Below are 25,595 nucleotides of genomic sequence, written 5' to 3' on the forward strand. Positions count from 1 at the left end.
TAACCACGAAGAATGTTTGCACGCAACGTTCATAAGTTCCACAAAAAACGACCAGTGGTCATGCATAATCGATTGTTGAGTCAAGCACGTACTGTGTAGCTCAGAGGGAAAGTATTGTATTTGAACAATAATAATAATATATTAAGGAAATGCTCCTTGCACACGTTACATGGAACGCTGCCTGTGAGCACGTTAATATTTCGGCCTTGTACAAGCTGGCTACCATATTGGTTATCTGTGACAAGTTCCAAGTGACTTAATACTTACATATATGAATTGGTTATCACACTGACTATCTGTAACAAGTTCCAATTAACTCTCACTTCCATATGCAGGACATCTCATACGATACTTCGGTAGAAAATATACTGATGATGAAAATAAATGCCCCGACAGGCAAATTTAGGTTATGTGTTATATTACTGCCCTTTCACAATTCAACCTTGTATTTTAATAATGTATTTAATATTCTTATTCAACCTTGTATTTTAATAATGTATTTAATATTTTTATCAATTTATTTATCAATTTATCTTTTTCTCTTTTCTGATAACTGATCTTTCTGAATTCTCTGTTATCTTCTGTAACTTCTTTCATAAAACATCATATTCTCTGGAAGCTTGAATTTCAAGTCAATGGCCCCAGAAGGCTTATTCCGTACGAACTCGGAGTTTATCTTCCGAATAATAATAATAATAATAATAATAATAATAATAATAATAATAATAATAATAATAATAATAATAATAATAATAATAATAATAATATTCTTTATTTAACTTATTAACTTATATATTTTTTCCTTTCCTAATAGCTGATCTCTCCTTTGTGTAGTCTATTATCTTCTGTACTTCTTTCAAAGAACACCATAAACTCTGGAAGTTTGAATTTCCAGTCAATGGCCCCAGAAGGGTTATTTCGTATGAACACGGAGTTTATCTTCCGGGTAATAATAATAATAATAATAATAATAATAATAATAATAATATCTCACCCAATGGTTTGTTGATGGTCCTTCCAACTCCGCCACCTTCTCGCCTCTTCCGTCCATGAGAACGATCCATGAGTGGGTGCCGCCTCTGTCGAATAAATAAATGAGAATATAAATGAGCGAATACATTAACACACGAAAATGTAAATAAACGAGGCGTGTAAGCTCAGAAAGCAATAATGACGTAACATCGATTACAAGTAATTTGAACTGGTGGGTGCCGCCTCTGTCGAATAAATAAGTGAGAATATAAATGAATAAATACATTAGGACATGAAAATGTAAATAAATGAGGCGTGTAAGCTCAGGAAGCAATAATGACGTAACATCGAGTATTAGTAATTTGAAGTGGGTCTGTACATATGAAACAATGCAGTTCTTCAATCTGGTTGCGATCCACCGAAATCAACAAAGTATACCAGGTACCTAATTCCCACTGGGATATGATGGAATGTCACTGAAGAATCCTGGCTGTGTGTGTGTGTGTGTGTGTGTGTGTGTGTGTGTGTGTGTGTGTGTGTGTGTACGTCTATCTTCCCTTCCAACTTACTGTTTACAATGCAAGCTAAAATGAAAGCTACTGTGTCACAGAGTAGAACCAGCGACTGACCAATCTCTATACTGTACACGAAAGGTAATAAGAGCTAGCTATGTCTTCTGGCTTCGCTGCAGAAGAGCCATATGTAAATACATAGATAGATAGATAGATAGAGAGATAATTTTATTATCTATTACCTATCTATCGACACATTTTGTATGAAAGAGGCAGCGTAGAAAGAACACTTTAAGATTATTATAGAAGGGTCACTCACAAATCAAGATAACGAGATTCCCAGAGACTTTAAACTGGAGATACGAGAGAGAGAGAGAGAGAGAGAGAGAGAGAGAGAGAGAGAGAGAGAGAGAATGTACAGCTTGAACTGCTCAGACCTGGCGTTCCTAAGGCGAGGATGTGCATGGCAGATGAACTGGAAAAATCTCAGATGAGGGAAGACCAACTTATAGAGAGAGAGAGAGAGAGAGAGAGAGAGAGAGAGAGAGAGAGAGAGAGAGAGGTGACGTTTTGACAGCTATGGACACAGGGAAAGGAAATGAAATACACTAGCAAACCGAGTGGGGAAGACCTATTTGCTAGAAGCCCTTGGTTATTTATATAAGTTGGCACAAAATAAATGAGCAAGAAAATAAATCCATAACTCTGAACGCCGATAAATCCAACAAAGATAATCACTAAGGAGCCTGCTTTTATACAGTATGACATCATATTGTCCTAGGAAAACCTAGTTTTGATTGATTTATCTCTCTCTCTCTCTCTCTCTCTCTCTCTCTCTCTCTCTCTCTCTCTCTCTCTCTCTCTCTCTCTCTATATATATATATATATATATATATATATATATATATTAACTTTATCATTTACGCAATTATCTTGACAATGAGGATTGCTATCATGGAAAGCTTGTAATTTTTACTGAATAAATATCTCCGCTAGATACCATCCAGTTTCAATGAGGTCCTGTCAGTAATATATATATATATATATATATATATATATATATATATATATATATATATATATATATATATATATATCTATATATATATATGTGTGTGTGTGTGTGTATGTGTATGTGTGTATTATGATAGTCATGCTAAAACATCCACAAAAACTTTACAAAAAAAAAAAAAAGAATAAGGCCAGAACCCTTTATATCCTACAATCTCGCCTTTCTCCCAGATATCCTATGTTGCGGGGTTTCAAAACAAAGGGGGTTAAAGGGTTGTGAGGTTCGCAAGAACCTCCCTTTCTCTTTCGCTGGCTGAATACTAAAACATGCACGCGCATGCGTACACAAACACACACACACACACCAAGCAGGAGTATAAAGCTTGCTCATCAGTCATGCTCTCGCCTACGAATTCTAATGACGTGGGCCAAGCAAGCAGCAAGCAACTGCAAGCGAGGGCCAATGTATCTTTAAAGCGATCCATAACCTCTTCCCATTTGTGCGATGACACGTGTGATCCAGCGTGTATATGTAAACGATGCTTGTGGGCTCATGTAAACACATGTAAACACAACGTCAGTGTAAGTATGCAAGACGTGATAAGAATACAAGTATCTTACGGTTCCGAGAAGATAATCACTTCACATTAGACCCGGACTGACTGTATATATCCAGTACTGCTCCCGTTAGTATATGATGGTAACCCACCCTTTAAAATTCAACTTTAGGAGGTACCGCGTTATTTTCAAAATTTAAAAGAAATTTTAAAAAATTGGTGTCGTGTTACTTGGATTCCTTCTGAATCGAAACGCACTGGACTGTGACCAAATCCTACGTGACAGTTCGTAAAAAAAAAAAAAAAATACTAGAAGGGTAGAACTCTCAATACTGGAGTACCTAGAGAACTAGATAACAGGTTACTGAACTCTCTAGTGTGTTGACTTTCATCGGAGCAAAGCACTTGAATGAATGATGTTGGCTCTTGGGATGCGGCGAGAATCTTCACTTATCAGTCTGATACGCTAATTATCAAGGGAGATGCAGTACCATCAATTACGATGCAGAATTGGGGTTAAAGGTACTTTTGTAAGGCACTAAATAACGCATTTCTCGAAGACCTGATGCGAGTGATGTAACCAGGGTAGTGTCAGTGCACAGAAACTTCCAAAGCAGGAGTTAAGAGTTTAGAGTTTAACAGACGCGATAACAGCGTACGATAGATGAGTACAATGTACACACTCACACACACACACACACACACATACACCCGCATGCAGTGTAACCCAGTTAGCAAGGGGGGAAAAAAAAGGAAAGGAATGTCGATAAGAAATCAGCTTAAGTATTTCGTAAGTCACTGCACCCAGGCTGGTTCTTACGCCTGGTTCTGCATTGCAATGCATGAAGATATACATGCAGCTATGACCCGTGAGTATAGGTCAGCGCTGTAGGGATGCTGTCACTATGAAGAGGTTGACTCACTGTACTGACATTTTTGCTAGTCATGCAGCTGGGGCCCCTACTGAATACCATAAGAAACAAGAAATATTCAGAGACTGAAAAAACTCCAAAAAGTGGAGATTCTTAAAAAGAATCTTAAAAACTACACAATTTCTACTGCCCATTACTGCTACCGCTGCTGAGAATCTTAAAAACTACATGATTTCTACTGCTCACTACTGCTACCACTGCTGAGAATCTTAAAAACTACATGATTTCTACTGCTCATTACTGCTGCCACTGCTGAGAATCTTAAAAACTACATGATTTCTACTGCTCATTACTGCTACTACTGCCGAGAATCTTAAAAACTACATGATTTCTACCGCTCATTACTGCCACTACTGCTGCACAAGATGTTGTAAAATGAAATTGTGAATATTCTAAAGACAAAACCTAATGCTTATATACACTACATATACAACAAATCTTCCTATTTGTCTCGGAGCCCAAAAATAACAAACGGAGTGCTGTCATCCTTTGCCAGCTGTTATCAACTCGTTTCCTGTTGCTTGTGCTTTTATTCAGTCTGCATGATTTTTTTGTGTGTTACTGATACTGATATCACTCTTAAAATGAATACCTCACACGGGGAAGATAATTTCCGGAATAAATTTCAATGATCCAGAATTTCCTGGAACAAGAACTTATAAAATATTTGCTTCAAACTCACTATTACTAATCAAAATTTACAAACACTTTTTTTTGTCACTACAAAAATTACCATATTTCCGATAGTGACCTAAAAAAAGTTCCAACGCTAAATCATGTAAATTTCACACATGAATTAGTTAATAAGTCAAGGATTAATGCAGTCTATCCATAACCCTCATATGTAGCACATGGCAGCATATCAATATACTGCAATAACTTATTTCCACATTTCCCCGAAGGCGATTTAGCTGAATGAGATTCGACAATAAAAGGCCCAGAGTTTTGAGACAATGGAGAAAGTTAACTTGGGCAATACGTATCAAATTTGCCTGATCAAGCAAGCTCTTGTGCTTTTCTGCCAGCGAACGTAATCGTTATATTACATCATGCCTTGCGAAGAAGCACATGAATGAACCTAATCCCGTGATTTACCATCAAAAAAAATATTATACCAGGGGGTAGAAGGTTGCTAGAGATGAAGAAGCTTTAACTGATAACGAGGAAGTATAAGGGAAAGAAAAAATCAAGAAGCTTGAGTTGATAACGAGAAAGTATAAGGGAAAGAAAAAATTACTCAAGAACACATAAAATTTTAATCCTTTAGTATACAATCATTTGAAAAAAACATTGTTTATCATTTCCTTAAAATCCATCCCCTTCTGGAGAGAGAGAGAGAGAGAGAGAGAGAGAGAGAGAGAGAGAGAGAGAGAGAGAGAGAGTTATAAGAAAAACTTGCTTGTCATGCTTTCCTCATAATTTATCCCCTTTCTGAGAGAGAGAGAGAGAGAGAGAGAGAGAGAGAGAGAGAGAGAGATAACAAAAACGTGCTTGTCATGCTTTCCTTCAAATCCATCTCCTTTCTGAGAGAGAGAGAGAGAGAGAGAGAGAGAGAGAGAGAGAGAGAGAGAGAGAGAGAGCCCATGGCTCCTTCATGACTAGCAACACGGAAGGCACAACAAAAGGGAGGGTCCCGGATAGGCGTCTGAAACCTCACCATTAAAGGCTGTCCTTGTGCTTCGGTTGGTTTTCTGTACGATGAAGTGGCCATTTTGATGGGAAAACACGAGATGCTGGAATTTAGGAAGAGGTCGTCCATCTCTCTGCGAGATATCCGGGTGGACTAGCTAGTAACTCTTAGTTCACAAAGCCGCCGCTTTTGGCGCTGGTGTCGGTGGCGTTGAACGCAAAAGCCGTTTATCACTTACTAAAATACTATCTGTAATCCAGTTTCTATGGCGTTTAACAACGAAGGATTATAAACGAGTGAAAACGAAACCTTCTCATATTGAACGAGAGAAAACATATTATGTTTAACGGGAGATTCACATACGGAACCTCGGCCTAATTCTTGCACTATATGCTTGATGTCACATTTTTAATGAGACTCTTGACATTAAGAATTCCTTAGAAGCAGGTAGAGAGAGAGATACATAGAAGAATATATACATATACGACGTGTGTGTGTATATATATATATGTGTAAATATGTATATGTATATATATAATGTACACTTGATTTTGTCCCTAGACCCAAAGGTGAAACCGACCACATACCAGTGTTAAAGGCCCAACGCCGCAACATCTCAGCGGATGCAAAAGAACCACAATTTAAGGCTATTTTACATTCTTCACGTCACTGCCAACATAATCAACTGAAAAAATATATAATTCAAACGACAATAAAAATGTTGCAAAGGTGAAAGGTTACCTCGAATGTCGAGATCACAACAAACTCATGTTGTTTACAAACAAGTTGTAAAGAACAGATGAAGTCAGCGACAGCAAGGGAGTTAAAAGGACAACCCCAGCCAATCTTAGCAACGCTGTACCCAAGAGACGCTGCGCATTTTACACAGGGTTTCTTTGTGACAAGTGGATGATAACGTTGTTACCCTTACGAAAAAACTGTTCATCTTTTGTTATAAAATCAATTGGCAACGATGAGATTTCAGACAAAAACCCCCAAAAATTTATTCTCCTTACATGAAGCAATAGTTTTAAGGATAGACACTTATTTCTACAATTGTCCTTTAAACAAAAGTTCAGCGACTGATAATTGGGGTACTTATCTTTAGTCTTGACCAATCATATTTACCTTTGCATTTTACTTCTTGAAGCAACTTCCACGTATCCTGCCAACGTTTGCATCTCTCTCTCTCTCTCTCTCTCTCTCTCTCTCTCTCTCTCTCTCTCTCTCTCTCTCTCGCACAAGGCTGGATAAATCTAAGTAGTCTCTCTCTCTCAAAACACATTTAATTTTTTAACTCAATGACATTTACTTTTCACGGTCCCACTCTGCGTTATTTTATAAAGTCAACACGTGTCAATGCCACTTAATGGCTTACATGACACCGGAGGCACTTCTATCTCGGACTTGGTTGGATGTGGGGGGTGGGAGTTACCCCCCCCCTCCTCCTCTCTTATATGAGCAATTAAAGCATGACTGTGGCAGCGACTGAAGTGTGTGTGTGTGTGTGTGTGTGTGTGTGTATAATCATCCAACCGCAAAATCATCTTTACTAATTCCTTCTGCAAAGGTCTGGACAAGGATAAACTCGCCCAAGCCCAACAAACATTCTGAAACAAACCAGATTTCCTGGTACAAATGTCAGGAGGCCAATTAACTTTAACAGTAGCCTGGACATTCTCCCCATACTAAAACCTTACCCGAGAGCCCACCATCTACTTCCTCTATCAAGGAGCCATTTAAGAAAGGCGCTCCTTATGCAAATCGAACGCAACACGTCCCCATAACGGTAAGGCCGATTGCTTAATCACGGGCTACGCTGCCAGCAACCTTGAACATCAAGCAATTTAGGGGTTCAGAATGCCTCCCTTATGACGGGGACTGTTTGATTCTCATGCAGGAAGGATGGGAGATGTGACTCGTTCCAGAGAGGACATGAGTGTTAAGGAGCATGCAAGGGGAGAGGGATATTGTTACTCTTTTCGTTCTTCCCCGTTTGATGGATCTTCAGCTTAGGTTTAACTGGGAAATGTTCGCAATCTATAAAGTATAGGATGATTTTATGGTAAGGCAATAGAGGATTATACATTTGTTCCAGTACACGTGGTTCAACCTAAAGAGGAACTGAGCGTAGCACAAAAAGGCCGCAGAGTGACGGTCGTTGGTTCCGCAGAGGGACAAGAACAAACATTCGATCTCGCTGAGGCTTCCGCAAAAATACATGTTCGATGGGACCATTACAACATCATAAGTCTTGTCTTAAAATAGACATGAAATTATCCAGATATTAACAATTGATTGACCAGTTTTTATATAATCGGCTTTAATCTATCTATCTATCTTTCTATCTATCTATATGTCAAACTTGCACTTAAAAAAAAAGGACCTTAAGAAAATAAAACTAACAGTTATCTATTTAATCTTAAAAAGATTTAGCATAAATATAACCGTTCCTCCTAACCTCGGAAAGAAGAACACAGTAAATTCCTCCCCACTAATAAACCACAAACATACAAGAAACCTTTTGCCTTAAGGAAGTGGCATGACGGTGCACAGAGAGAGAGAGAGAGAGAGAGAGAGAGAGAGAGAGAGAGAGAGAGAGAGAGAGAGAGGAGAATGGCTTAAGGCGACATTCCAACCTTGGAAATTCAAGTGGTTCGTCTACTCCATATTGAAGTCAGAGAGCTTGCTCCGATATGACCCCACAGGCAGCAGCCAACACAGAGGCTACCGTTGGCCTGAAAGAGGGTCAATAGAACGTTCGGCTGTTAACTTCAATTTAGAGAATATCTGATAACGACATCGAGAAAGCCACTGACAGACAACTGTAAACTAAAAACCCCATTTTTTTTTATGGTTGATGTTAAGAAAAAAAATCTTGGTCTAGAAATAATTTTACCAGTTGAATTATTATCGACAGATGACACCAGCAATGTTCTGCAGTTGGTGCTACAACGAATACATAGGTTTTTTTTTTTATTAAGTGAGCCCATTCTCTAATAACTGCAACTGCAACAAAATTTAGTTTTAGCCTTAAAATCGCACTCTTTTAGTCTTAGTCTTACAATCACAGTCCTTTCGTCTTAGCCTTACAATCACACTCTTTTAGTCTTAGCCTTACAACTATATTCTTTTAGTCTTAGCCTTACAATCGCACTCTTATAGTCTTAGCCTTACAATTGCACACTCTTAGTTTTAGCGTTACAATCGCACACTTATAGTCTTAGCCTTACAATCACACTTTTAGTCTTAGCCTTACAATCACACTCTTTTAGTCTTAGCTTTACAATCACATTGTTTTAGTCTTAGCCTTAAAATCACACTCTTTTAGTCTTAGCCTTACAATCACACACTCTTTTAGTCTTAGCCTTACAATCACACTCTTTTAATCTTAGCCTTACAATCACACTCTCTTAGTCTTAGCCTTACAATCACACACACTTTTAGTCTTAGCCTTACAATCACATTCTCCTAGATTTGTCATTCTGCGGCCACCATATGTCCTTGATCTTTTAATGGGTTTCGTTACGAAAATCATCCCATCTCTCTCTCTCTCTCTCTCTCTCTCTCTCTCTCTCTCTCTCTCTCTCTCTCTCTCTCTCTCTGTCTCTCTCGACCAGCCTTTCAGAGAAAAGATTAAATCCTCATCATCAGGGATGACCCAGAGGGAATATGGCTAAGGTTTTGCTGTGAGTCAGCCTCGAACTGTCGTTGCATTTATTGCATCCAGGGACAACTGTCAACTGCGCAACTCTTCAGTGCAACGAGAAGTGTATTTAATTCTTTGATCAGATTCTTCAATAATTAACAAAGAAAATTAATTTGTTGCAAATATTGCAACTGGCTCAACCTGTAATGACATAATATTCCTCTCATCACTCACATAGCGAGCAAAAAGCCTTTTCTTTTTGTTGGGGGGGAGGGGTGTAATATGATAGAGGATGAGTCAGACTTAATGTTTGCTTGATAAAAGTGAAGACTTCTCCTCTTTTATGGCTTATATTCCTTCTGTTTATTTCTTTCTGGGGTCTTTCTTAGATTATCTACGAAGACTTTTGAAATATAGTAGGGAAAACGGTACGGAAATATCTAAATACTCATTATATGAATACTTAAGATTATCTACGAAGAATTTTGAAATATAATAAGGAAAACGGTACGGAAATATCTAAATACTTATTATAAGAGTAATTTGATTAAATTCTGTTCCAGAAAACATAACTACAATACACAAAACTCAAGCCTTTGCTAACATTAACGTACATACGTAACTGCAATTCATAAATTCAGTTACCTGCTCCTGAATGAAATGTCGTGGCATTTCTGAACGACCTAAGGCAACTTGATGCAAGAGAATAACTGCTTAATTAATATTTCACAATTTATTCATCAGGAAAATGGTGGCTGGATCTTTCCATTTCCTAAGTATTCAAATAAAATTCTGTTGTGATGAAGTATTTATTCTCAAAGTTTTAAAAGCAATGCAGAAAATGCCATTCTGGACTACTCTCTCTCTCTCTCTCTCTCTCTCTCTCTCTCTCTCAGTCGCACCGTATTTTGTAACATCTACCTTAGCTAATCACTGTTTCTCTGTTTTCGTTCTACTTATTCACTCCCTTCCTCTTCTGTACCCCTTACCCATAATCATCTCTATGTACCGCTATTTCCATTCACATCCTCCCTACACTGGCAACGGCGCGTTCTGATAGGAGATAACCCAAAGCATATGATTGACTGATTGATTTGTTTCCGTAATCTGACGAGTTCGTCCATGGTACCCTTTATCGGCACACAGATATCCCGCCTGAGTGATTAAGTTTATGGTACTGCAGTCAAAATTTTCGTGGGGGTCTCTAAGGAGAGGCCGACGGGACGGGAAACACAATGCACTTATGTAGGCCAAGCCTGAAGGAGAGGAAAAAGTAAAGAAACCCTATGGAACGTATTCCCGAAATGAAAGACTCCACCGACAGCAATTATTTTCTTACAAAAAATATATATATATACCAATATTTAGAGAGATATATTTACAAAACTGGAACGCAAATGTTTATTCCCATCTTGCAATTCAAAGCACCAAGCTATCGCACAGGTGCAGGAATCGGCAGGTGTAGCCGACAGGTGTCTCTCAGAGCATGACGCCACACACACACACACACACACACACACACTAATAACTCACACCCCCTGTTCACCTGGGGCGGGCGACCACTCCCATCTGTCTTAGTCAATAAGAGGAGAGAGAGAGAGATCTAACCTTGAAGTTTCTCTTTTTCCTTCGCAGAAAAATGTTTGATGTTCAGAGGCAGCCCGGAATGCACAGACGCTTCTTTGCTTCTAAGTTCTGGCAGAGGAGTTGAATACCTCTGCGCTATCGGTGTTATACATAGCAAAAAAACAGAACTGCGTTTAATTAAGTGGCGATTACTATTGCGATTCGTGAAAAGGCTTTTAATATGACGTGTCACAGGAACACTACAGTAAATATCGGCTATTTTTAATGGCAAGAATACGAAGCTAAATCGCTCCAGTGGAGGAACAAGAAAAGCAAGTCAAGATGTTTTTTCTTTCAGCAGAACAAGCAAATTCTTCAATTATAACTCAACTGATAACAGACTCAACTCAATTTATTTAAATATGAGCTAGGTGTGGGAATTATAAATCACCCACTAAAGATAATCTTCCTTTATCAGAGTCAACGAACCGCGGCAATTACCTGCGAATCTACAAATGGCCACAGAACACCAGAACACCAGAACAGGCAGGTGTTCAGCCCACACATTTAACATTCGGTTACCTGTATTCACTGTTCGGTATTATCTTAACGATGCAAAACAAGTGCTGGTATACAGGTGTTTACGTGGAGGTTAGGCTAACACGAACTGATAAATGAGGAACTGATGACAGAGATAAGTAAAAAATGTGCAGACGAAAGTTTTCTGTACAGCGTATAAGGCTGTATGAGCAGCGGCCCACGAAAGTTTCAGCCACGGCCCGGTGGTGGCCTGTCCTATGGCGTTGCCAGACGCACGATTATGGCTAACTTTAACCTTGAATTAAATTAAAGCTACTGAGGCTAGAGGGCTCAATTTGGTATATTGATGATTGGATGGTGGATGATCAGCAAACCAATTTGCAGCCCTCTAGCCTCAGTAGTTTTGAAGATCTGAGGGCGGACAGAAAAAGTTCGGACGGACAAAGCCATCTCTCGATACTTTACTTTTACAGAATACTAAAAAGGGATATAAATTATATATACATATATATACATATATATACTGTATATATATAAACTCCAGTTTGATTAGTGATAAGGTTCCCTTCGCCTAACACTAATGTTGCTAAAAGCATAGTATTTCCAAATATAACTAATAAACTAAAAAAAAAGTTAACTTTACCTAATTATGTATAACTTTACCTTTATTTCCTTACACTAATTTCATTTCATGTAACTTTTCTGTTCTGGCTGACATTCTGCAATAAATCCAGTATCCACCGTATCATTTTATTTACCTCAAGATTTTTAAAATCTTACCATATTACTATACCAATCCAAATGTTTACCAAAAGGAGTGCAATTCTCGCAATAAACAGCCAGTCACCGTTACTAAACCGTTATTAAGGATATACCCACTTCCTGCTCCATCAATCAGAACGCAGAACACATCAAAAGCGTGTTTACATTTTTTTTTTTTTTATTTTAACTGGAGGTTTTCTCCCAGACACACGACCCCCTCTGGGAAGAATTCTTGCCTCCGGCATGCAACTGCCATACAGGGATCCTCCTCCCTCCGATTGCAACATGATGCATGATTTCTTCATCTTGAATCCCTCTCGTGCAACAGAGTGCAGTGAACTGGTGCCTATCGAGCGGGTCTGAGCGGCAGGAGTGAAAGGTTCCCCAGTGCACGAGGGGAGGGGGAGGGGGAGGAGGAGGGGAGGGGAGAGGGAAGAGATGGGGAGGGGGAGGGAAGAGGAAGGGGAGGAGGAGGGAAGGGGAGGGGAGGGAAGGGAAGGGGAGGGGGGAGAGGGAGAATGAGAGGGAAGGCCTGGATGTGTGTCACGAAGGGAAGGGAAGGAAAGCTGAGAAGGAGGGAAGGGAATGGGAGAAGAAGAAGAGAAGGGAAAGGAAAATCTGGTTTAAGGAAGAGGATAGTGATAAGAGAAGAATGAATGACCGATATGTTAACGGTACGATGTCGGACGAATGCAAGGCCAGCAGGAATGCAAATGTTGCACAAACACTGACCGACTTATCAATAAAAGGCAGAAACACAGAAAGGACCAAAGAGGAAGACTAGATCTATGTAAAGACTGGAAAAGTATTAAAATGACAAGGATATCAATGAATTTGAAAATGTGGGGAATATGGTGAAAATAACAACGTCGACAAAACAAGAGGCTTTTGAATAAAATGAAAAGGAACAAGAAATATAAATAAGTCAAGAAAATCAGACAAAAATAAAACAAATTTTCTAGTCGAGACGAGAATAGAAGTGACCCAAAAATGGTGGCATCAACAAATGTTTGACTGGATGACAAATGACAGAGAGAGAGAGAGAGAGAGAGAGAGAGAGAGAGAGAGAGAGAGAGAGAGAGAGAGAGAGAGAGGAATATAAAATTCATAAAAGTGAATGGAGGTTAATTTTATAAACCCAACCAGTTTATTTTTATCAGACTAAACCTAACTGTCAGTCAAGCAGAGGAATCACGAGATTATCTTGTCACACCAACGTAACTAAAAGATAAACTTTGAAGCAACATAAGGAGATTAGTTTCTTCATGTTAAACTCTACAGATCTTTTTAGCTACAAAACTGAAGACAGCAAGAAGGAAATTTATTTTAGAATTAAATCTTGAAGCTTGCATCCCCAACAAATCGACCATTATTACCACAGTTCAACAGAACTCACATCTCGGTTAAAAATATTATGGCCTCATCAAAATATGTGTACCAAACATGCCTCCATTCCAGAAGCAACAAACATCATAATCGCCCTACTATGTAGTGACGAGCAAATCTTGTAGTGAGCATCGACTACCAGAGAAAACAGCCTTCAGGCATAGCTAACAGTAAACACAAACCGCCCATCGACCATGAATTAGGTTCTTCACTTATATTCAGATTTGAACATCATGCCCCACCCAGTCTTGATGCTTCGACAGGCTCATACAGAAGGTGTGCAATCTTTTTTTAAGGTTTACGTAAAGTCGAAGAAAAGTTCCAGGTATTATAATTATTATTATTATGGTTACAGTTACCGATGCGGGTTGGAAGGGGTCTGTTTCAGAAGATATATTAAGTGCTATTAGCTGGGAGAGAGAGAGAGAGAGAGAGAGAAGATATATTAAGTGCTATTAGCTGAGAGAGAGAGAGAGAGAGAGAGAGAGAGAGAGAGAGAGAGAGAGGAAAAGCCACATTTCCAAAAGGTTTTGCGCCAGTAAAGTTAGGCTGCCACATTTCCTTCCAAACGGTGAATTTCTAGCTTTTAGTTGAGCTTTTCAACAGTTCCGCTCAATTCTGAAGGTATGATGAATCAAAGCAGAACGAAAATCCTAAGCAGGCTTGGTTTCCTCTCTCTCATTCTCTCTCTCTCTCTCTCTCTCTCTCTCTCTTGAAAAGCCAGAGACCAAACACCGTCAAACCAAGGCTTGGAAGGAGTTTTGATCCAAATATGGATAAGTGCCATAATACCTTCACTATTCATACCAGTTATACGAGATGTCACAAGGTTAAGGTCCCAGGATTAATAACAAAACACAAATAAAAAAGTACTCAAGTGCTTATTACTGCAAAAGTACAATGATCATAACCTAAATCTTCTTTTTTTTTTTATCTTTTTGCAAAGATCTTTACGGATTTGTTGAAAGAGTATGATACACATAAATCATTTTACGATGGAAATAAAGAGCAAACACCGTTAGTCTGATTACATAACACCACTTTTTCCACTTTCTGAAGTCATACCCTATCAAAGTCACGCCTAAGGAAGGCATTTACCCACGTTACGTAACTCATTATTGAAACACCCTTGAGAATATTATGTAAAGAGAGTCACCCCTCTCACTAATCAGTAAATACAGGCCACTACTTAATACCGTCATGTACCTCTTTTCCTCAACGTAATTATGAACTACGTGCGTTCATAACTATCACCGCATAACACAAAACGTTGTTTGAAAACATGAGCATTTCCGATCAAAAGCAACAAGTGGAATCTCACGTATTCTCCTACTTCGCATGACCGCCTCCTCGCAGAGTTCCACGAATGCCCACATCTACGAAGCTGTGTGATGCAATACGATCTCATATGTCAACGCGCCTTTTCCCAGATAGAAATTAGCCTTTTTATACTACGCTGGCACAAAATGTGAATAACGTATGAAGAAATCATCCAAAATTCACGCTAACTAGTTCTTAACAACATGATTCGTAAATAAAAGAAGGGCGCCCAATCTTAACCATCAAACTATTGTCTAGCCATCTTTAACTTCTACAATGGATGCAGTATTTGAGCCTTCACTCAATTTTCTCATGCAATTCAAGTCCCATTCTTTTTTCAGATCAAAAGAACGACTTTCATATGGAAAGAAATGCTGGGGACTCTTCTTATCTCACTGATGTTTGGTCGGTCATCTCGGCACGAATCTGGGAGAATCTTTTGTCATCGTTCTTGATATCCCGAGAGAATCTGCCAGTCAGTGTACGGTTCTTTTAGGTTCTTTTAACCCAGTTTGCTCTTTGTGACTTTATTCCTTCCACCTTGATAGTTATTGTGAGCTTTCATCTTCTTGCTTCACGTCTGTCTTTATTGCTGATGATCGCTAGGGGTGTTCCTCAGGGTGCAGTTCTCTCACCTATTTTTTTTTCCCCACATCTTAAGAATTAACCTCTATTGGTCCACCTCTTTTCCAGTTTCCTCTTCATTCTCTTCCCTGTCCTCTTTAAGTGACATTTGGACCTAGTATTTTAATCAAATCCTTCGGGCCAGCCCTATGAGAGCTGAAAGTCAGCTCGGTGGTCTGGTTAAACTACTTTATTAATAATAATAATCCATTTCGAACTGTTCTTTCTTCATCTATCGTCGCTAAGTTTGAGAGCTTATCTGAACGAGGATCCAAAAATCAAGTTCAATGGACCCAAGACAGTCACTGTATACGCATGTCTGTACCCACTCTCATCCAATTTTTTCGAGTGTCTGATGACACTGACACTCTTGGTATTTTGCCCCAAAACTTGACTTTGTGAAATCACACGGCTCGAACAACTAAATCTGCCACTGAATGTATTAGGGGACTTTGTTTAGATGTCTTCATATCTATTTTCTTAACATTTCGTAAAGCTGCAAGTTGATCAGGTTGGTATCTTCGCAAGATCTTGTTCTCAAGCACTGATCAAGAAATCGCATCTTCTCTCGGCTGTCTTTCTCTCTCTCTCTCTCTCTCTCTCTCTCTCTCTCTCTCTCTCTCTCTCTCTCCGATAAGCACGGACTCGGTCAATGCTCCAATGAGCTGATGGACGGACCTCAAATCGTTCTCAAGCTGCCTCGTAAAACCCAACAGTCCACTTCTTCTCACTTTAGCCATTTTGTGGAAATCACCAGTCCTTCCTTGGCTGTTTGCTTCCCTCAGCTATCAAGCTTGTGAATTCGCTTCCTACTTCTATTTTCCCCGAAAACCCTATATACGAAAAGGGAAGCTTTGAGTGAAAGATGAGACAAAGGCCGCAAGAAGATGAAATATATATATATATATATATATATATATATATAATATATATATATATATATAATATATATATATATATGTGTGTGTGTGTGTGTGTGTGTATAATCAATGAAATCTTTAAGACATTCACACAGTGAAAGTATAAACTCCTCCAACTTCGTGATTTTTAATTTTACCAATATGTAAGCACCATAAAATTTCCACTCTGTTATCTTAAACGGATCGTCGATGTACTACCAAGATAACATTAACGAGAGAGAGAGAGAGAGAGAGAGAGAGAGAGAGAGAGAGAGAGAGCCCAACTTTCAACAAGGCCCCATGCATGCAGCTGCGACACCATCTGAACACTGCGGTTACATTCGAAGCAACAGCTTTCAATAAAATAAAACCAGTGAAGAAAACGGCTAAATGACAAGTCTGGAAATGAGACATCTCTTTGGTCACGACGATCTCTTAAGATAAGCGATGCGAGTGAAATGTAAAATGTCACCGCCACGTGGAAATGTAGGACATGGGATTACGTCGAAGTCTGAATGGGCGGGTCGACTGTCCAGGACAATCACACTAAACTGGTAGTTAGCCCCGGCTGAACCAATCATGGTCCAGCTTGGGGAGGGATTGGCCGACCGCCTCTGTAGGTCGGACCGTTTGTCCAATTATGCAGGTGGTGTTTCAAGAAACGCAATATCAAGATCAGTGATACATACTGTAGTATTCAATGAAAGTTAGGCAAATCAAAAAAATGAATTGGCTGCATTTCTCTATATATTTTGTTATTTGATTAAATTCCGTGATTAACAAAATACATGAAAATAAATGAATTGCGTTTAATGAAACTCAACAGAAAGCCTCCCGAGCACGGCATATGAAGTTTTGGTAAATCTTTCAGATTTGAAGCACGATTGAAAAAAATAATAAAATTACAACGTAAATATCAATGCTGTGCAATCTGGTCTGAAATTAACGCAAGGATTTTACACTTTTTTTTTTTAAGCGGGGCAACACTATGAAGTCAGCACAGACTTCACAGTGTTGCCCCTTGTTTGTGGAGTAACAAAAATGGACAGGATAAAAAATGAAAGAATATGAGAACTACTAAAGTCGTAGAACTTTCAAAGAAGGCCCATGAAAGATTGCAGTGGTATGGCCATGTGATGGGAAGGGATGAGGGAGAGTGATGCAGATGGAGGTGCCTGGTGGGAGAGCAAGAGGAAGACCGAAGAAGCGAAGGTGGATGGATGTAGTTAGAGAAGACCTGAGAGACAGGCAAACAATTGTCAGAGGAGGATGTGTTTGACCGAGCCAGGTGGAGGAGGTAAGCTGACAGAAACATCGACCCCGCATGGAAGTGGGAGAAGATGCAGAGAAAGAAGAAGAAGAAGCAGAAGAAGACTAAGAAGTATGCACAAGTAACAGAACTGGATGATTAAACAATGCATATCACTTTAAAAAAAATAATAATTATGTAACTTGTGCAATAATGCTGTATTTGTGAGCTGTCTCACTCACAGCGTTGAGTATGATAACGTTTGATTACTAAAGCAGTCACCACGTACGAGGCGATATATACATATACATATATATATACATATACATATATATACATATATATATATATATATAATTATATATATATATATATAGTTTGTATGTCTGTATGCATACACAAATATTTCAAACCACAAACGTCACAAAATAATGGATTCACTTTACCCTCGGGAATAAATTACACGCAAGGGAATTATAATTGATGGGTGCCTCTTCATAGCCGAATGGATGAGTCGACAGTCTATCACTGTGCCTAAACGAAAGGAAACAAGTTCGAACCCTGGCCTTGGCCTGGACAGGATAAAACATCGACTTTTGTTCATTGAAAAGACTGTGATTCACATAAAATTAACTGATGGTGAAAATTATATATATATATATATATATATATATATATATATATATATATATAAATATATATATTATATATATATATATATATATATATATATATATATATATCTCCCTCGAAAAACATCGTCGCCTATAGACATTTCGAACTGATAATAAACAGAGCTCAAAGTAATAAACCATCATAAACTATCATTAAGAACCTGACTTTACATGTTTCTTTTACAAAATTATAAAGAACTGACACCAACCAACCTAAAGAAATTTCTCGGATGGTTTAGAAGCCCAACATTTTATCTCATTTCAAAATTCTAACTCTACGCCTTATACTGTAACGACCAACGATTACAGTCTTAATCTGCCGATGAAGAAATCATATCAGTTGAACGTGTTGCATCATACAACAAGCACACAAGCACACTTTATCTTCTGCTTCACATGACACCACTGATTATCTACACAAAAAAAAAGTTAACTGCACCATTTTTGTTTACTTATCTGCAGTTACCCGGCCAGATGTACGTATAATGTAACCTGCTCTGGTATTCCTAAATTTAATGCGGTATCTGAGTTGGTAATTGACGCATCCAAAAAAAAAAAAAAAAAAAAAAAAAAAAAAACACTCGCCAACGAAAACATTAAGGAACAAAGCCTAGTAATTATGATACTGAAACATTAAGAAAAAACATTAAGGAACAAAGCCTAAATCTGCAATATTAAAATCCTTAATTTCACTGATCGCAGAGAAGAGATCTTTGACGAACTTTGCCTTCGTTTATCTCCAGCCTCTTATAAATTCTTGACCCGTTTCTTATTCCTGCTTTCGGAGGTTAATGATTTCAAACGCACAGATAACGCAAGAGTTCTTGCCAGTCCTTCCGATAATGATTAAAAATGATTAAAATGACAATGATAATGACACTGACAATGATCATGATGATGCCAATCGGTAATACAGATTCTCATCGTGAAGTGGAATGGAATGGAATACAGAGTTTAGGCCAGACGCCAAGCACTGGGACTTACGAGGGCATTCAGCGCTGGAAAGGAAATTGAGAGTACGTAGGTCTGAAGGTGTAACAGGAGGAAAACCTCGCAGTTGCACTGTGAAATAATTGTTAGGAGAGGGTGGATAGCAAGATGAAAGATAATAAGAATGGAGGTACAGTAAAAAGGAATGAAAGGGATTTCAGCTAGGGGCCGAAGGAACGCTGCAAAGAACCTTTAGTAATGCCTACAGTGCACCCTGTGAGATGCACAGACGGCACTTACCCCGGCCCCCCTAAGGGCATCGTGAAGTGGAGTCAATGAAACTTAAAACAGTTTTTCATAATTTTCACTTCAATAATAAAACGTGAAATTTGTTAACTTCAGAAATAGAGATATTAATTGAGAATGCCCTTACGTATTCTTATATTACTTGTGAATAACTTGATATGTTTATATATCACTTGTGGATTCCCCTTATATATTTATAATGTTCAAGTTTTGCTCTTTTTATTTGTGAATCCTCGAAAGTTTTTGTGAGATCTAAATTAATTCTGGTTTACAATTTCCAGTATCAAAAAGATTGGGAACCCCCGTCCTATTCTCTCAACAAGACCAAACCATCTCGTAACATTTTGCGCCTAGACTAACTTTGCCATCCCTTCTTTTTACCACGTATCACTACAAAGTATCATTATCACCTCCAAATCCTTAGTCATAAAGCGAGTTATGTCGCTTACAACCACGTATCTCCCATGAACGTAGCTTTAAAAGCCTACAAAAATACCTCATCAGCATTACGTCAGTCCGATTAACAGGTGCCTTCGTGAATGTCATCAAAATTTAAAACTGAATTTTGTACACAATTACAAATCCACAACAAATAATCTTTAACAAGGTCACTCAGCAAAAAGAATCAAGCGATAACTCCTTATTATATTTCGCTGTCTAACTTCTACAAGAAACTACAGACAAATTTGAGGAAATAACTCGGGAAAGGATTTTCTGGATCACTTTATCTAAGTAAACAAAAAAAAAAGAGATAAAGTATGCTTAATTTGCTTATCAAAATTCTAATGATTAACAGCGCATTTGCGCAGTGACATAACCTGAGTTAAAGATATATTATTATCTTTCAACATTTTTAATAGAGCAGCGTGTGTTCCAGATTAAGCACAATAGCAATTGCATGTTATTATCAACAAGGTAGCGAACACATATTCAGTATCAAGCATGCAAACATACTATATATATATATATATATATATATATATATATATATATATATATATATATATATATATATATATATATATATATATATATATATATATATATATATATATATAACGTTGGTGCTATTATAATCAACAGAGAAACAACATTTTAGCTCTCGCCAAATTATTTCCCAAGTATTTGTGAAGAAATCGTTACATTATCGTGTCTACACTATCATAAGCCAATCATACCATGCAATACTTAAGTATGCAACTTACGTATTCAAAATAAGCAGACGCTCACAAATGAAAGACAACTCTAATTGGATTGTGAAACACGCTTCATCAACAAGTTTCATTCAGAGAGAGAGAGAGAGAGAGAGAGAGAGAGAGAGAGAGAGAGAGAGAGAGAGAGCAAAAACTGTATAGTTTGCATGGACAATAACTTAACGTATCGCCATAATAAAAGCCTGCCAAAACGTACCAGCTTAAACAAACTTATACAGAAAGTCAAACCGAAAGGCAACTTAGAGAAAATCAACAGCAAGGTTTGTTTTTTTTAAATCCATTCAACTCTACAAGAGTAAACAAAAGGCAAACGACTTCTGCAGTACCTTTAAAGGTTAAATCATTGCAACACTGCAGGACCTGGGGCCAAGGTTAGTTAGGTGCGCAAGGCGCTGAAACGGCATAATTAACGGCTCCTTCCATCGAACTTCAGCGTTAAGACGTCCTTTCATAGAAGAGAGAGAGAGAGAGAGAGAGAGAGAGAGAGAGAGAGAGAGAGAGAGAGAGGCCATCCCAGGATTCAAAAAATAGGGAGAAATTTCATGGGACAACTCTGGCGCGTGAGAGGCAGTATTTACAGAACAGACCTGCTTTACAGAGCAGCTCTCCTCAATACGAACTGCTCTTGTCAGGAGAACTGATCAGAATTTACAGAACAGACCTGCTTTACAGAGCAGCTCTGCTCAATACGAACTGCTCTTATCAGAGGAAGTGATCTGCTCAATACGAACTACTCTTGTCAGGAGAACTGATCTGATCAATACGAACTGCTCTTGGCAGAAGAATTGATCTGATCAATACGAACTACTTGTCAGGAGAACTGATCTGCTCAATACGAACTGCTCTTGTCAGGAAAACTGATCTGCTCACTACGAAATGCTCTTGTCAGGAGAACTGATCTGCTCAATACGAACTGCTCTTGTCAGAACTGATCTGCTCAATACGGACTGCCCTTGTCAGAAGAACTTTTCTGATCAATAAGAACTGTTCATGTCAGGGGAACTGATCTGCTCAATACGAACTGCTCTTGTCACCAGAACTGACTTGATAAATAAGAGCTGATGATGTCAAAGAAACAACTCAGCTAAACTGATAAGATCTGTTGAGGAAAACGGGTTCTGTAAAAAAGAATAATGCTGATAAACAGAGCAGTTCCTTAAGGAGGATCCCACTGATAAAAGGAACAATATCTAGGGCAGATCTGCTTCTTAAGATCAGACAAGAGACGAATAACTGACGAATGAATCTTTCTCCTAAGATGAATAAATATTCTCGAGGTTATTCACAAATTGGCTCTGCTCAATACATTAGCTTTGCTAAATTGCTAAACATCTGGTTGCTTTTCGCTCTTATACCTGAATCTGACCTGATCTGTATGCCCTACGCAACTTCAGCTAAAAGGTAATATGCATACCATTATTTACCAATATGTAACAAAAAAAAAAAAAAAAAAAAAAAATTGGGGGGGCCCATTTTTTCGTGAAACATGCCGAAATCTAAACGCAAAACGTATAATAAAAAAAATAACAATTCCACTCTTAATCGTAATTTCCCACTTAGCAATAAAAACGAAACTTTGCATTAATCGTAATTTCCCACTTAGCAATAAAACGAAACTTTGCATGTAATAATAATAATAATAATAATAATAATAATAATAATAATAATAATAATAATAATAATAATAATAATAATACAACCAAAAAAACACACAATCGCAATTTACCACCGAAACAGTACAAATCACCCATTCCGACCAACTAGGCACAATAAAGATAGAGAAGCAGCGAACTGGTGACGTACACACAAGTCCCGGTACAAGGTGAATCACTTTCAACTTGACCTGGGGACTGGAGACATGGCACAACATGCCCTCCCTTAAGCTCCCTGAGCCTGGAAAGAGGGTTACGGCTCCAGGTACTTCACTGGATTTGATTTCGTTCGCAAATTATATTATAATAAAATATCGAATGTGGATTGGATGTAAGGCTGTCGTCTAAAAGCACTTGTTTTTCCAAGTCTCTTCGGGGAGAGCAGTTATAACACACTGTACATATAAACACATTATATATATATATATATATATATATATATATATATATATATATATATATATATATATACACACACACACATACATACATACATTCATATGAGCGCATGAATATATATATATATATATATATATATATATATATATATATATATATATATATATATATATATATATATGAACAATACCAGTCCACTGACAAAACCTAAACTGCAATAGACTTATGTCATGGAACGGTATTTGATCAACCAGTTTTGTTTTCAAGATATCCGAATTTATCATTAATTGTGGATGTATTCCCTTTAAAAAGACGAAAATTTCAAAGCTTTCTTGCGAATTTCAGGGAAAATGTACAAAGTCTCTCGCAACTACTAGAGAAAATACATCGACCTAAAAGTTGTAGGAAAACGGAAAGACTTCATCGGTCCGACGATCGAGGGAAAATAAGCGGGATTCCCGCTTCGAAGTGACAGAGCGTCGTCTGCTAAAGTTCTATTCAGAAATGTAAACAAACATTTATAACGTTCTTTTACATTAAAACGATCGCTGGGAAACATTAAATGTATTATCAGCCGTCACGTCTGAGGCAATGCTTGCGTGAACGAAAGTTGTGATCTGTGGAAAATAATGAGAAAATCGATATAACTGTTTGTTTACTTTCTCTGCTGGACACGGCGGCGTTTCATTCTTTCGCGCGGCAATAAAACATTCTCGAACAACTCACCCCTCGATTCCACCGAAGATTAGCTTGGCGTTCACCATGTTTGCCGACTCGTTTTAAAAAGGAGGGAGAGAAGATAATCTCTTTTCACACTTTATTGCCGCGAGAGCAACTGACAGACTGAGCTGGCGAAAGGGAAGGGCGAGCTCTTGTGTGGTAGTCGTGTGGTCTGCTCGGGGAGGCTTGGCGGATCATCGCCAGAGACATTGCTATATATCTCTCCTTCTTATCTCCCTTTCCGCCGGGGGAAACCTATCATTGAGCGTCCTTGATCTGCGTGTTGGTCAAGTACTGGCAAAACAAAAACAATAAAAAAACAGAGTAATCGCTTTCTCAGCACAATCTGAAGGGGACTGGAAGAATTGGAGGTTATTATCTAGTGCTTGGCAACTCAGACAGCTGACACGACACACCTTTCTACTTGTACTCCTGATTGGCTGAATTCGTGCCCCTCCTATTGCTCCCCCCAAAACTCCCTCCCTCCCCAAATTTTCTATGCGTACGAGTCCACGGGGGAGGGGAGGGGAGAGGGAGGGGTATACTTTCATGTTCACATAGCACGAGCCTAATTACGCCCTTGAGAATTAGCTCCAGCTCAGAGGAAGAATTTTTTTACCTTTTATTGGGCGGGGATTGAAAATTTACGGTAACCGCACACCCCTAGGTTAAAGCCTAGGAAGTATCGTAAACTCGTCTCTGGAATTTTTTCCTCTTCTTGCGTCCGTGTTCCTACTCTTTCCATATTTGGCTCTGGGAAAGGGGAAAATAAATTTGGTCGTGTGTCCTTCTTACACAATAAAAGGAAACTTAACAATTGTTAGCATTTTCCAGGTGATAGACTCATTCCACCATGGATGTGGACCGCCACAGTCGATTAACTATCAAGTACATCATTCACTGCTTATGCTAAAACGGCAATGTTACCTAATGCAAGCACTCATTTCATTTCCGAATAGGGCCTTCATTGAATAGAACAGAATAGGGACGAGACTCAGAAAGTGGCAGTGTTCTGGCATTCAGTAAAACATTTTGGGATTAGGGTCCCAGGCACAATTACATCTTCAATCCTCGCAGCTAATCTCAGTCGACTAACACGCAGGAAAGATGCCCGAGTCGCCTTTCCGGGGATCGAACCCGTGAATGTCACTGGTGGTGAGGAGTAAGTAGCAAGCTGATATTTTACAGTCTTTAAAGTATATGAATTCGAACATATATTCCGTAAATAAAGCAATTATATATGTACAGCAAAGCTATTTCTAACTGGTAAACTTCAAGTTTTTTTCAATCTTCAAACACTGTTATGACTCTCCTCATTTGGCCTTTTAATGTGCGACGCATTTATTTGTCCGTTGTCTGATTTGCTAATCTACTTTTTCTCACTTACAGGTTTCTAAAATCATTTTCGTCTCGCGTCTGCTTTTCTTGTTTGACTAATATTGGACGCTATTTTTTGTAGACGCTCGCCTCAAAAGTGAACGGTTTTTCATTTTTTTCAAAGAGAACATGAGAGCAACAACAACATCAACAATAATAATAACAGTAATGATAATTCTGACATTTTTGACCGGGTCAGCAAATTCAGCTAAAAAACTATTATGAATTGAATTGAAATCAGAATTTAGGCCAAAGGCCAACCTCTGGGACCCACGAGGTCATTCAGCGCTGAAACGGAAATTGACAGCAAAAGGTCTGAAAGGCGTAACAGGAGGAAAACCTCAAAGCAGTTGCACTACGAATCAATTGTTAGGAGAGGGTGGAGAGTAAGATGGAAGAAAGAGAATATGAAAGTAGGTACAGTAAAAGGAACGAAACGGGTTGCCGAAGGCACGCTGCAAAGAACCTCGAGCCATGCCTACAGCGCACCGCAGGAGGTGCACTGACGACACTACCCCCCCTACGGGAGGGAATCTTTATAGAGAGAGAGAGAGCGACCTCACTCGTTTGATCGGGAGACTTAAAATCTGATACATCAGGATTTCAGCACATCGCTGGACAGGCTAATAATGAAGCTGCTGATGCTCTTTCCAAGGGCACAGCGTTGGGTGTGAAGACGAGAGGTTAAAAGAAAGTCGAAGAACAACGAATTAA

The 25,595-nt window shown here is 38.6% G+C and overlaps 1 protein-coding gene across 2 annotated transcripts in view; it reads right to left on the reverse strand.

Moving 5' to 3' along the window:
• Nagk (N-acetylglucosamine kinase) overlaps nucleotides 1-23,862 on the reverse strand; it is an 87,078-nt gene extending 63,216 nt beyond the window's left edge. Inside the window, exons 1-2 of one of the 2 annotated variants that reach the window (XM_067093525.1) lie at nucleotides 23,511-23,862; nucleotides 995-1,079 (exon numbers count right to left, since the gene is read on the reverse strand). In XM_067093525.1, coding sequence (XP_066949626.1) covers nucleotides 995-1,079; nucleotides 23,511-23,548 — 123 coding nt within the window. In that variant the 5' untranslated portion in view covers nucleotides 23,549-23,862. The remainder of the gene's footprint in view (nucleotides 1-994; nucleotides 1,080-23,510) is intronic. The other variant, XM_067093524.1, reaches the window with a different exon arrangement.
• Nucleotides 23,863-25,595: the final 1,733 nt, after the last annotated feature.

Source organism: Macrobrachium rosenbergii, chromosome 50 (assembly GCF_040412425.1).
Source record: "Macrobrachium rosenbergii isolate ZJJX-2024 chromosome 50, ASM4041242v1, whole genome shotgun sequence".
Taxonomy (NCBI): domain Eukaryota; kingdom Metazoa; phylum Arthropoda; class Malacostraca; order Decapoda; family Palaemonidae; genus Macrobrachium; species Macrobrachium rosenbergii.